Consider the following 14,643-nt stretch of genomic DNA (forward strand, 5'->3'; position numbering starts at 1 on the left):
GGAAACCTTCTACCAGACAACACGGCGCAACAACCCAGAAGACAGCCATATTCACACTCGCTACCATAAAAATCACAAATCCTACATAAATTAGATCCTTTGGAATCCTGTCACGATACTCAAGACTTACTATGTGGGAATCTTCTGATGACGTGATGATCTTGTCCACTGAGATCTACACTTTCTATAGTACATGCTTAGGGATCAGTCCAATATAGTCTTCTAGCTGGGTAGTCTACTGCAGGTCCAGTTGGCCACTGTTCCATTGTATCCACAAGTGAATGACGCCCAGTTCCATCCATATACGCTGAATCAATACGACCGTTCACACCCCAGTCAGACCGGAACATAAGCCTATGAGAAATAACAGAAAAATTCTGTATTCATAGTTGGCACATATCCTGCCACTGTATAATGACTGTAGGGTGAGACGGGACCAAGCTGAAAATCCTGAAGACAACAGACCACTAAAAAATGAACAAATAAGTTGCAGTCTTGAACAAGATATTGTGTGTTGTAGTGAAAGGGTTTTCCCAGCCTGCTAGAGTTGTTCAACTTCAGTAGTGAAGAGAAAAAATTATGTGCAAGAATGCAAGGAAACTCCAAACAGACCTGCTATAAACAAGCTGGTTGCTTAAATTGAAATTACTGGGACCATTATCAAGAAGATTTGTGTGTACACACACAAACACAAAGGCATCCAAAACACCAGAAAATATTGCACATTGTTCATAGTCTTTCTCGACAAATTAAAACAATTATCAATATAAAGGATTTGAGGTTCTCATCATGACATATTAAGATGACTGTCTTCTGGGATGTAGCACTGTGTAGTCTGGTATATCAGTCAGCATCTACCAGACTACATGGTACTACAACCCAGAAGACAGCCATCTTCATGCTCACTGTCATGAGACTCTGAAATCCTACTTTTTTTCAATCAACATTTCCATTGACCAATTTCTGAATAATCAGTTTCCTTCACGTTTTTCTTATGGCTGGTACTGGCCAGTGTACTCTTCAAAACTCAACCCATGCAATTTCTTCTTATAATACTGTTTACAGGAATAATCCGCAACACAACTCAAGATCTGAAGCCGCTATCAGCACCAATGAACAAGCTTCGGTTGGCGTAATGCAACAGTACCAAAGACAACTGCAGTTTTATAAACTGACGGTGCACGTACCAAAATTGTTTTCATTTGACTTTCACTCTCGAGGCTGCTGTGTTCAGGAACATGAAACGTGATTATGTTTGTCACATAATTTGGTAAATATATGCAATTAGAAGTCCAGCATCTTTTGGAAACAACCTGAACAGATGGTTCAGTGTTTAGCATTTAATGAACTTATGCAACAGTAATGCTGTAAAGTCAGTCTTCAAGAATGTTATAAAGAAGCGTGAGATTCTGCTGCCTTCACTAGAGTTTCACACTTTACAGTGCATCATTAACTAATTAATCTATGTGGTAGAAATCACCGATCAAGTCACGTGTGTAAAACACACAACTTTACCCAGTTTGAGGGCCCACAACAATGTCATGAGGTCGATCCAGCTCGGTGTGTACGAGTGTACGTTTCTTATCTCCAGTTAATTCACATCAAGTCCTGCATCTACCCAATACACACGCATGCCCACCCAGTTCAAAGCAAAGCCCCTGTGGGTCTACCAAGTTTGATGCTTGAAAATAAACATATACATTCACTTCTGAAATGGCTGATCGAGAGACGGACAGATTCAAAACATTCTATACCATTTGCAGGTAAATGAATTCCCACTGCTTGGATTGTTGAAACATATTCGAGACAAAAATTCAGAATGAGCAACACAATGAGAAATTCGGAGCCCTCTGTGCAGACAACATACTGCTCAGATTTTTCAAAACCTAAGAAAGTTGGACTTAGTTACATTTCTGTCACTATAAAATGTTGGTGTCATGTATTCAAGAAATGCCTGTTTCAATAAAATGTAGTTGTAATAAATATGCAAACCAACGTCATTAATGTGATAACCAATTAACTTGTACATGGGCATAAAAAACCAAGAACGATAAGTTGGTTATGTGACTGGCTACTGGCTATCCTCCCAAGTGAGGCAAGGCCTTTCCTGTTTGCAACCACCTGCAGAATGGCTCAAACTAACCACTCACCACATTTAGTGACCTGGTGCCAAAATATTAGATTACTTCTCAACTCCCACATCTTCATTGCATGGTGCTTAGATTTACGAGAAACTTTAACTTCTTTAAAGTTTGTTGGGAGATGATATTTTTATAATTACCTTCATTATATTGAGATACAGTTGTGTAATATAGGGAAGGCAGAGGGAAAAGTCTCTCAAAGATATATCTTTGCAATATAAAACAAAATTACAAGGCTGTCAATTTCGGAATTCTAACCCTGGAGAAACTTCAGAAAATAATGAAAAACTACAGTCGGGATAGCTTCTGGATTCAAGTCCCAAATAAAGATGGTTTCTGTAGCTCGTGAACTAAACCCAATAGAAGAATGGTACCACGACAAAAGTCTGCGTTTCGATAAGATTACAGACACCAAAACCACCTCCAACAACAATAATAAAATAAACAAAAGGAAAAACAACAATGTCTGTAGGCATAGCAGCAATAGCCATAACAATGACCACTTGGACCACTGTTGCTGAAAAATGTGAGACATGGATGAGCATGCTACAGCGTACCATTCAAATTTCAGGCTACAAAGTTTCACATCTGTTTAAATTTCATGTAAGTTTCAGAAAAGTATCAGATCCTTAAAACACTTGCTGATCGCCTACCACAATGATCACGTCATCTCGCTGCACTCTCCGCGACTGGGGTTTGATTCGATGTTGAGGACAGATCATAGAAATAAGACCTCCTGATCATCTTGCCGTGGTGGTCAGACCAGAATGTAGTTTGGATTTGTTAGATCCCATAATATATCCACTGACTCCACTTTTTGACCACGGTCATTAAATGATTTGCTAAGGGCATGGATTAGAGAGTTTTCACCAGGTCTCTTAGATCCATTTCAGCAGCAACAATGAAGTGGACAGGTTTTTCCCCGGAAAGTGCAAACATTAAACATGAATTTGACGTAAGATGTGTCAGTCTTCATTTGCCTACATTTGGAAACAATGAAAAATTACATGTACGTATACATCAGAATTACCTGCAGAAAATCAAAATCTTTTTTACATGTACATATCCTCCTCTGGTAGAGTTAGAAACCAAGTTTTACACCCATACAGAACTACAAGTAAAATGTTAGTTTCACATATTTTAGTTAACTTGTATTTAGATAGGATGGAAAAGAAGATTTTTTTAATAAAGTTATATCTGATGAATAAAAATATTTATGACAAAAAAAATACAGTCCAACAACAAGTGGATAAGTTAAGACAGCACAGAGGCTGTCATCAGCAATCTATTAGACAAATCATGATGCCCCTCAGCCCTAAAATATTTCTGCGTTTGTCTCGACAGAAATGAGGTCTTGAAGACCTGATATTGAACTAAATGTTACCTCTCGCAAAACAAGTCCTGTTCCTCGATGTTCCTTCCCCTATGAAGCCTGGAGCGCAGTGGCAAGAAAAGTTTCCTCCCTCCCTTCTTTTCTACACAGCTCTGTGAACAGGTTCCAAAATAACATGGTGGTAGAATGCAGTCTTCTTCATCAGAACCATCTCCAGAGTCATTAGATCCATCACAGCGGAATTTGCTGCTAACGCAGTTCTTGTCAGCACACTTGAATTGATCAGTACCACAGTGGCCAGACTGTCGACCTGCAAACAAATGACCATGTAGCTTGCAAAGATTCTACACAGATTCGTATGTGATCCTTACTAAGTGTAGCAGGCACATAAACAGAAATGACGAAAATTTCTTCAAACTTATGTCTCCCTGCTCCCTATAAAAAGAGAATAAATAAAACAGACAAAAGATAAAGGAAGAAACAATATAATTTGGTTCAAAATACGTACAATACCTTTAAATACTTATGTGATAAAGCTTTCTCCATCAAGAAATACAAATATAAGTTTGTATGATGTAAAACTTTCATGGCAACTAAGTATAATGAATTCTTCTCAGGCTACCGGCCATGTCAGGTCCCCAGGGTACTTAACTCCAGTACCCTCTGGATTAGGATGAAGATGGTTCTTGAAACCCAACACAGCTGGTAGCCAGAGAGGAATTTATTCTACACATAGTTTTTCTTGTATAAATCAGTCTCACCTGCTTCATTTTGATAAATGGAAGAAGTCTATACTCTTAATCTGTAGCTCTCATATAAAAATAACTGAATACATTTTCCTGTTTTAAATTTTCATATGTAAATTTATAAAAGTAATTAATGTTTCTACACATTATTTTCTCTTTCTGTGCGCACACATATATATATATAACAACTAACCAACTACCGAACTCCATGAAACAGAGTCCTCTTCTTGACAAACTATTGGTATGCTCAAGAAATTTCCGACCCTTTATGGAAGCTGAAGATTCGCTACTGTCTTGACAACAGTCTACTATCAGTCGCTGTCAAAAAAGAAAATATAATGGTAATTTTTTCATAATTTCTAGTGTGACCTAAAAGGAATATAATAGCCAATCTTTACAGTATCACCCAAGCACCAACAAAATAAAAAAAGCTATGGATATCGTATCACTTACTGGTGTAACTTGTCATACTGAAGATGGCTGACTTCCGGGTTGTAGCACTGCATAGTTTGGTAAAAAGTTTACCAGCGTTTCAGAGATCCTTGATGTCTCCATCATCATGGCAAGGAGTAAGCCAAGTTGCTCTTGGTCCTGACGATGGGGGCAGCAAACACCTCTGAAATGTCGGCGAACTTCAGACATTTCCTCGAATATCTGATATTAATAAATACTATATCCTAATTCATAATAGTCTTTTGAATCACGTATTGAAAAACATGTTTGCGAGACAGAACGCACCATTTTAAAAAAAATTTATATACACTGAGTTTCGTCTGAGTTATCACCACAATCATCATCCCCCATCACAGTGCCAAGACTGGCTAATACACTGTTTATTTTGGCAAGTGAACTGATTGTCTGGACATGACTCATTACAACTGGCTTCAACAGAACCATCACTGCAGTCTGTGTCTCCATCACATTTCCATTCTCTATTAACAAAGATTTGGCATAATAACTGTGGCATACTAAAATGCACACGTCATTTCCACAGGAATAAAAACTGATATTACAAAAATTCCTATTACAATTCAGATGGAATGTACCACTTCAAATCTAAGATGGATACCAGCCATGATGAAGGATATTTTCTGTGGTTTTCCTTGCTCTCACAAAGAAAGTGGCAGAGAACAAGTACAACTTATAACAAGAAGTACATTATAGTGAACAAAATCATTGGAACCATCAATTTCTTAAGGTTATGTATGTAGAAAAATGTAGTCTGCATTTGAGTAAACTTAACCAAGCCAAATGTCAGCCAATGAGAAATCATACGATTTCCCGTGCTGTAACGCAGAAACCGATTTTCATTTTCTTCAACCCAGCTGCACTATTTCTCTCACATTGTCCACATGTTTCCAATAGTAACACTGCCAGGAATGCATCCGTCAAGAATAACATTATTAATCTGTAGTGCCAAAGCCAGATAATCCACATAAAGTCAAAATGTCTTAAAACGGTCAAGCATGAAGTCTATATTCTTAAGATCCGACTAAATATAAATAACTCCATCTTTAATTTTACTGTCAAAACCATTAGTAAACTGAACTTATCATATATGTATTACATCTTCATAACAGAGAGACAAGAAATGTTATTAGATAGAAACAAATCATATTATAAAGTATACATTAAAATGATGCACCAACAGCGATACTAAGACTCACGTGCATTATCCATAACGACGTCTGTCACACAGATAACACGCATTCAACTTATCTAAATCACCCATATGTGGAACGAGTCATAGTACAATAAAAATACAGCAGGCACACAACTTAGGAACACAAAAACAGAACAAAGAAGCAACTGAGAGTACAATACACTTTGAACTATACATGATTTTTAATTGTTTAATATCAAAATACCACAGGTTTCAATGTAATAAAAACTTCCTAATATACTTTGAGGATTGCAACTGGTCTGTGAAGATCATACTCACTCTTATGTTGACTTTACAACAACAACAACAACAACAATAAGCTTCTCCAGAATAAATTCATGATAAAAATCAACTTTCTAAGTAAGTCTGAATCCAATTTTTGTTACAGTCAAACTGAAAAGAATACAGAAAAAATTTAATTTCACTGTTTGCTACATGCCAGAACAAAATTCACAGTAATCGTGCAGACGAGAGTATAGAATGAATTCATGTTATTGAACTTTTGTGCATTGGAATTGCCTTTATATTTTAATAAGGAAAAAATAAATCCTAGTTCCATAAATTTGTGAAAGATGATGAGGGAGAAACACATATTCATTGGAGGAAGCTATAAGATACCAAATTAACTAAACATGGTGTACATCAGGACAATATCCAGCCATAACATTCCTACCATAAATCAACGACTCCCACAAACCTTAGTAGAATCACTAATATATATACAATGCAACAGTTGTTACCTCTGCTTCCTGTTCATGCCTTATAAATCTGAGACTGCGATATAATCTTCCCTTGCATCTGCCCAAAATAGTTCATTTGCTTCATATGAGATGGTCAGAGCATTTGGCCAGCCCAGTGAATCATTGGTGTGAGCCATCCATTCCAGCCTTTCAAATATCTCCCCAGTCTGTCCAGTACATGCAACTGTAAAAAAACAAAATTGTTTTTACACAAGGGAACTCATAATAAGCCAAAAAAAATCATATTTCTTATTCTAATTCCAGAGGAAGGTACAATTCCCATTAAAAATATGACAATTAAGATATAAGTTGTTTACATGAAAGTAAGGATCATGTCTGCTGACAGGCTTTAGTGTTGTTGGTGTTGGACCTGCAAGTTCTGCTACCAGTGAGTTAGTTAGATAGTATATAGATAAGAAGTATGCTATTTAACTCATGCAACTTACAACACTGTTTCTACTCCAGTAGTTTATAAGCTCTATACCAATAAAACATTTCTGATGAGAAACCATCTACATTTGAGTTCACGTAACAAACCTGAAGGCAACAAAAATTAGCAAACCTGAAATACCTTTTTGCATAAGATATGCAGCTACAAAGATTACGAACTGTTTTGTGACCATTTTTGTCATGTATTTGAATTATGATATGCCGCATACCTCAAGCTTTCCAACATACCACAGCACATGAAAACAGTTTCGAGGTCTCCGCCCCACTCTCCAATTAAAACCATTCTTGCCCGCCGGTTATTGGCCTACCTGCAGACATTCTAAAGTACCCTTTCTCACGAAACGTAGCCGCCAAGTTGTGACGTCACAGCCAAAGCCCACTAAACGCGAATGCCTGATCGGTAACACCAGTGGTACAAACCTCTCAAAAATCATTACCGTATGCACACTGGTGAGAAGCCTTTGAATGCAATGTGTGTATGCAAAGTTCTCACGCAGTGCATCGTACAACACACATGGAAATGAAACAGTACAAATGTGATAATGCGATGTTTGCAACAAGAACTTTTCAAGGAATGATGATTTGAAGAAACATTATCGCACTCATACTGAAGTGAAGATTTATAAATGTGAAGTATGCAATAAACATTTCTCACAGAAAGAAAATCTTGTGATACACGGTTTTATCCATACAGGTAAAAAGCCTTACACTTGTGAAGTATATAATAGAAGTTTTTCTCAGGGCGGACATCTCAACGCGCACAAACGCATACACACAGGGGAAGAAACCGTATAATTGTGATGTATGCAATAAGTAGTTTCCAGTGCGAGAAAAACTGAGAAGGCGTTATGGTATCCACACGGGGTGAAACCATATGGTTGTGTTGTATGTGAATTAAGCTTCACAGAACTTGTCAATCTTAAAAGTCATCTTTCTCGTGTGCATACTGGTTGAAATACCAAGTAGTGGAGAAGTGATGGAGTGAATAATTTAAACTTCAAAGACTTTGTTTATGTTGTAAATATTACCCGTGACATTTTTGCTACAATGTGGCAAGTCAGTGTTTGGAAAATAGCTTATTTTCTATGCGTTTATATCATCAGATAAAAATACATAATGAGCTATGCAGCGTTGTGGTACGTACGCACATGTACAGAGAAGTCCTGTCAAAAGGCTACGGCCTTCATAAAGGAAATAGCACGGGGTTCAAGATGTCCACCAGAGATTGCACTTTGTGACTTTGCAGCAGCTGTTAGAACCAATGTTGTACAACATTCCGATATATTTTTTGAATAATGTGGAGTGTTGTGTGACAAAACATGAAGGAATTCTGTTATTTTTATATCATCATCCAGGATATCAGCAACTCCTTGAAATATCTTCTTGTTACCTAAATTGCTAGGATACCCAGCTCATAATTTGTAGAATTCAATTTTGTTAATTTGCATTCTACATCTTCAGGTGTGTCTTGTAACATATTATCAATGAAGTTCAGAAAGTCAGTATATTGTAAAGTGTACTCCTTTCCAAAATCTTGATTCTCTTAATATCAATTAATTTATAAGACCTTACTGGACATGTGTCTGTACACAAAATACTGTATATACACATTTTTATTGCAATTAATCTAGTATCAAAATAAACACATAAAAGGTTTTGGTTGAATATCTTTGTGTATATAAAATGTACTAACCACATAAGTTTTGCAAGCAAAAATGTGTTATTTTGAAAAGCCTCTAAGGCAGCAACTTTAGCCCTAAATAGTAACACATATTTCATTGGCATAAAGATAATAAGATAACAAAGTGGAACCAGCTAACCAAAGCTAGCCTAGCCTAATGCAGCATGTTCTTACTGACATACAGAACTGCAATGAGGATCCTTTAAATGCTTGACTTAAAGGTGATATAATAGGCTGTTCCTTATGCATTACCTACCAGTCACATATCTACTTTCAGTGGCATTGGGATAACAAAAAAAAAAAGCATTGATTCATCACTAATTTGTATATGTGTTTTCGTGTAAGATGGGAGCCTTCCCAACAATATAAACCTTTAGTTTTAATTTTCATAACTTTATTTTGTACAGAAAAAACTTTTCTATCCACTTTTATACTTGTTCTGAAGGAATGTTTACATGTCATCACATATGTAACTTTAAACTTTTAGCAAACTTGTGACCACACTCATTACATTCTAACGGCTTCTCTCCCGTGCGAGTGGTGGACAGTGGAATATCCTGTTTACGAGCTCATGACTAAACAGCATGCCATGTACATGAAAGTCCCTTAGAGGTCTTCTCTTAATAATTTCAGTATATGATACTAATTCATACCCACAGAATTTTTACTTCATAATGAAATCCTTATAATTACATCTACATCTCAGAGCCTTGGCTAATTTTACGCAAATGGATAGGTTACATTTTCCGAGATATGTGGTTATGAAATCGATTGGCAAGTGCTTCACGATGCATTTCGTTATTGATGGATGTAGCAAGCAATTGTCTGGATGTATTTATAATTTCTTGTGAATTTTATATACTTCTGTATCGTCCACAACACGTGGGTTCCTTTCCAGTTTGTCAGGTTGGCGTGCCTGTCTAAGAAGAAAATGGCCTATTCTTCCTGTGTTGTGTTGTGTGACTAGTGGTACTTCTGAAAATTTATCATTTAAATTTTTTCCCTCTCTGAAAATCATGGTTTTCTTGGCCATGAAGCTATATAGTTATTTTAAGTGGTTACCAACATTTGGAGGAACACATCGCATCCATCTTCAGTCTAATATCACTTGTGTCCTACAAGGCTACATGGCATTATAACCTGGTATAACAGACCTTATGTTTACCGCTGTGAAAACCTCATATTCTTTACCTTTTCCTTCTCTTCCCTTATAATGGGGATACTTATGTCCCAAAACACTACTACAATTATGTAACATAAATTCAATCTCCACAAAGAAATCTTTATTTATTTTTCAGAGGCACCATGGTTTGATAAGACTTTGCTACAAGATATGGTAGTAAAAGCTGATCAGAAGATTAATTACACCATCCCAATTGGAGCTTCACCAAGACCTAAAGACAAATGCTCCGTAAATGGCAAGCCTTTTGAACCTGAAGTACGAGCTGATATTCAGACATTTGCCAATCAGACTGTGTTTGAGATTTTGTTTTCAGCTCGTTAATGATACTGGGCGCTACACTCTCACACTGGGGAGTCCTCAGCTTCTGCCAGTGTCACTGTGCAAGGTGAGTGTGATTTCAAAACCCACATGTGTACTTAGGCCAGTCAGTCTGATAACCGAAATAAAGACGGGGAAGTAGTGTATTATGACTTTAAAATATTTCTAAGTTTTCATGGTGATTCGTTATTAATAGTGGTCTTGCTTTTTGTACCAGTACCAAGAAAGCAGGATCAACATTAAAATTACTTTTGTTGATACGTGGTATATGTAAGTGTATTTGCCCTTATGCTTGTAGAATTAGGGATACTTGTTCATGTGGAAGCTTACTTTACATTTAGGCAGTTCTCTGAAGTGAAGTGTTTTGGATACAAAAGTAAATGTCAGTGTCTGTCATTCGTGTCCTGTACTGAATCACAGTGGTTGTAGTGTAGAATTTACATAGCCGCAGTTTGTTGTTATGAAATTAAAGCACTAGTTACATAAGTGAAATAAAATGACAACTTTCATACCATATTAAATTAAGAGTAGTAATTATTTGCTTTTGAAGTTATTTGGCTACGTATACCCAATTATTTGTTTTTGGAAGCAAGCCTAGGAATGAGATATGGATGTGAAGAATTAAGCATTCAGTCAAAAATAAATATTCTAGTCTTATACTTAAGTAAGGTGTTGAATATTTCTTTTAAATGAAATTAATATACCATGAATCTAAATGTTCTTAATCATAAAGTTATATTATGTTTACAGATCGACCATCTCCACCTGAAGGTCCTCTAGTGGTTAGCAATATAACAAAGGAGGGCGCTCGCCTTACGTGTAAGGTACGACTTGGTTGATTGTGGAAGTCCCATTCTGCATTACATTGTGGAGAAAATGGATGTGTCAAGGGGCACATGGGCAGATGCAGGCATGGCTTCAGGTCTATCTCATGACGTAACAAGACTAATACATCGGAAGGAGTACCTCTTCCGAGTAAAGGCTGTCAATAGCATAGGAGAGTCTGATCCTCTTGAGACAGCAAAGAGCATCATTGCGAAGAATGAATTTGGTATGTAATCACATACGATTCTGTGAAAATAAAATAATAATCAAATATATTTGTCTAGTCCATATAATTTACTTCTGTTCTCTTCAAATCTTAATGTTTATAAGTAGTGCTTTCTTTTATAGAAAAAGAGAAACAAGTAATCTGATATTACATTGGTTGATTAGCAGTATTTTGCTATTTGTTCTAAAAACAGGCATTAAAATATTGGGAAAAATTGATTTTATATGTAAAAGTCATCAGCACAACTGCATCTCTGTTGTACAGTTTCTTAATTTTAATTTTTTTTCGTCATATTTTTCAAAGAAGTAATGAACTAAAGGATATCTTTGTTATGTTCCACTTTTGTTTTCTTTATAATACAAATGTGACAGTATGACATATCCATGCGTACTACTGGGAGAGAGGGAGAGAGAGAGAGACACACTCATACACGCACAAAAGTTAGTGAAAGTTTCTGTTTCATTATTCCATTAAATGGGTCTGTGTTTAAAACTTAAAATATTTCAACAAAATTAAAATTTGAAGGCACTTCACTGACATCATTAAGAACAGCTAAAACTACAAATGTTACTAACACTGATAGAAATATTGTAATTACAGGAGCAGAATATTCAGTATGTAATTTAAATTCTCCATAGTGTGCTGTGTTAAAACGATTATAATTTATCTGTTTCTTTATAAATTTATTTACTATATTAGATGGACCAGATGCTCCTGGAAAGCCATTTATCATGGACCATGTAGACGTAAATGAGATAGTGGTTCTCCCATTACTGGCTGTATTATTCAGAAGAAGGAAAAAGGAAGTCCATACTGGGTGAATGCTTAACAATCCAGTGTAAGTTAAAAATACCAAATTGTCATATTGATGATATTCCTTTCTCTTCAAGATACAGTTATTAACCCTCCAGGACTCGCGTTGTGAGCGCAGCGCCGCATTTTCAGTAGAAGTCTGATACACTCTTTCTAGGAATTGTTTTCTCTCCTGTCGCTTTATCTATGTTAAGAGGAAACCCCCTTAAATGGGAATTTCAAAGGAAATATTTCTAGCTACGACTATAGACCCGCTTTTATCAGTTTACTTTTAGAATTCTGATAGTGCGGCGGCCCGCTCACACGCGAGTGTTTGTGTTCTAAAGTGAATTGTTTTTAAGTTTGGGTTAATTTCGTCTCTATTGGTCACGTTTACCAGTAATGTCTTCTAAAATAAAATCTTCTGATCCAAATGTTTAGTTGAAGTGGTTATTAGAACAAGTGAGTGCAGGAGAAATTATAGATTGTGAATTCGATGATAGTCAGGATTCTGATGAGGAACCACAAGAGGAGAATCACGATAGTCAATCAGAAAACTCGGCTGAAAGTTTAGATGAAGATTCCAACTTAGGGATAAGTGATGTTTATCTTGGCAAAGATAAAATGAATAAATTTCTAAAATTTCCCCTATGAAGAAGTAAAAAGGCACATTATCTCTCACTTTCCTCGGGGCAAGGGATGCGCAAAAAACTTAAAAACCGAGATCGAGTTCTGGCAGCTATTTTTCCAGATAATTTATTGGGCGATATCACAAAATTCACAAATAAAACACTGGATAACATTAGAGAGAATTATTCTAGGCAAAGAGACTGCTTAGAAACTTCAATCGATGAAATCGAAGCTTCAATTGGACTTTTATACAATGTTTTAACATTTTATTAGTCTCTTAATCGTAACTCCTTAAATAAATTAAAAGTCAGTAATAGTCTGATTAAGTATTTGCTCAATTGATGGGTTGCGGCGCGGCGCTCACACGCGAGTCGGGACGTTCCAAAGGTGTACGCGAGCGCTGGAGGGATGACTTCCAGCATCTTAAAATAATTTAATAAATTAAAAGTTGTGAATACTTTGTTCATATTGATAATATAATTGACAAATTGATATCTTACAAGTTATTGTCCATTATTTTCACAAAAATGAAACAGAAGCAGTCTGATGCCGTAGTTGACATCTCTTATTTTGGCTGTATCTATGACTCATTTTTTCATTCTGAGATAATCAGTACAGTTACTTCTTTTGTGAGTTACAGATTTTAATGATATTTTTGTACAAGTTCTATACTTCTCTAATTTACTTTGGTGTATTTTGTCACATACTGCACCAAAATAAACAAGAAATTTTACTTACCATTCAGGGTACTGTACCGTTCCGTGTCATTGCAACAAATTCAGCTGGCCAGAGTGAACCTAGCGAGTCATCTGATACTGCGATTGCTGAAGCAAGATACCGTAAGTATTTCTGTACTTATTAAACACTGAGAAATATTCGTTTGTCAATAATATTACTTATGAAACTGACATCCCCCTAAAATCAAGACACCTCTGAATGATATCCGCATCAAAGCAGGCCAGATCTTTCACGTTGACATCGATTTTATTAGTGAACCTCCACCAGAAGTAATATGGTCTGTGGAAAATAAGCCACTCAAGACAGATGAAAGACATAGAATGTTACGGAACAGCTCTGGTCTGGATGAAGGATCTTTCCAAGTCAATGTATTAGGTAAGAATTTACAACGCACGTAGTTATAATTTGAAAAGTGGAGTGAGATGAAATCTATTTTGAGACATTACTATAAAGTGTTACTGGTGGGAAATATAAATAGTTACAGGCTTTTTGAAGGAAGCCTGTTTGGGGATTGATCGGGGTTAGTAATGGCTGTTAAAGTGTTCGTAAGTGTATGGAGTCGTGCGTCCCATTAATTCCCTCTGCAGAGAACTCCTTGAAAGTCATACAGTGACAGGTCCAGGCTGAATGGGGGATTGCCCAACACCTGGAGTACTTTAGTATTGATTTGTAATGTTTTTAAACTCATTTTAATATTAATAGCTGATTTTGACAAGTAGTTACTTACGACTATAGAATTTTGGTATATACGGTAATTGAGGAGCATTATGTGTTAGTTTTGGTATGTATCTGATTGGTTGAACTGTGTAACACTAAATTCTTTGTATGATCTGAAGGAAAGTGATGAATATCAGTTCAGAGTGACAGCATTTTGAATGAACAAGCCATGCATGGACCTAGGAGGTGTTAGTTATAATTTACTGATCGGAAACCATTGCAACAGACAATTTAAAATTGGATAACATTGATATTAATTTATTTTCTCTATGTGTGTGACCTGCCTTACAGTTTGTTTTGCCATCTTTAAAACCTCTGAGCTGACACATGCTTTAAGATGTGAGGTTTTCACGTCAGTAAAAGCGTAAAAACCAAAAAAAAAAAAATTGAAAATTAGGGAAAAAATTTTTAAAGTGAAATTTTTTGATTTTTTTGGTTTTGTGCGCTTTTTTGACAATTT

General features: G+C 36.1%; 1 protein-coding gene across 5 annotated transcripts; it reads right to left on the bottom strand.

Moving 5' to 3' along the window:
• Positions 1–156: 156 nt before the first annotated feature.
• On the bottom strand, positions 157–7,549 carry LOC147871049 (uncharacterized). 5 transcript variants are annotated; one of them, XM_087341403.1, is made up of 6 exons: positions 7,283–7,549; positions 6,624–6,807; positions 6,163–6,276; positions 4,674–4,836; positions 3,526–3,784; positions 157–354 (listed from the first exon to the last, which is right to left on the bottom strand). In XM_087341403.1, exons 4-6 carry the CDS (start codon positions 4,687–4,689, stop codon positions 198–200), a joined length of 432 nt encoding a protein of 143 aa, XP_087197529.1. In that variant the 5' UTR covers positions 4,690–4,836; positions 6,163–6,276; positions 6,624–6,807; positions 7,283–7,549; the 3' UTR covers positions 157–197. The 5 variants fall into 5 exon arrangements, with proteins under 5 accessions (XP_087197529.1, XP_087197532.1, XP_087197531.1 ...); XM_087341406.1 differs by lacking the exon at positions 6,163–6,276 and having other exon boundaries at positions 7,382–7,549; XM_087341405.1 differs by lacking the exon at positions 6,163–6,276 and having other exon boundaries at positions 7,302–7,549.
• Between the last annotated feature and the right edge of the window lie 7,094 nt (positions 7,550–14,643).

Source organism: Zootermopsis nevadensis, unplaced genomic scaffold (genome assembly GCF_977971745.1).
Source record: "Zootermopsis nevadensis isolate Lab colony 2312 unplaced genomic scaffold, Znev_1.0 Znev_ptg000072l, whole genome shotgun sequence".
In the NCBI taxonomy this organism is placed as follows: Eukaryota; Metazoa; Arthropoda; class Insecta; order Blattodea; family Termopsidae; genus Zootermopsis; species Zootermopsis nevadensis.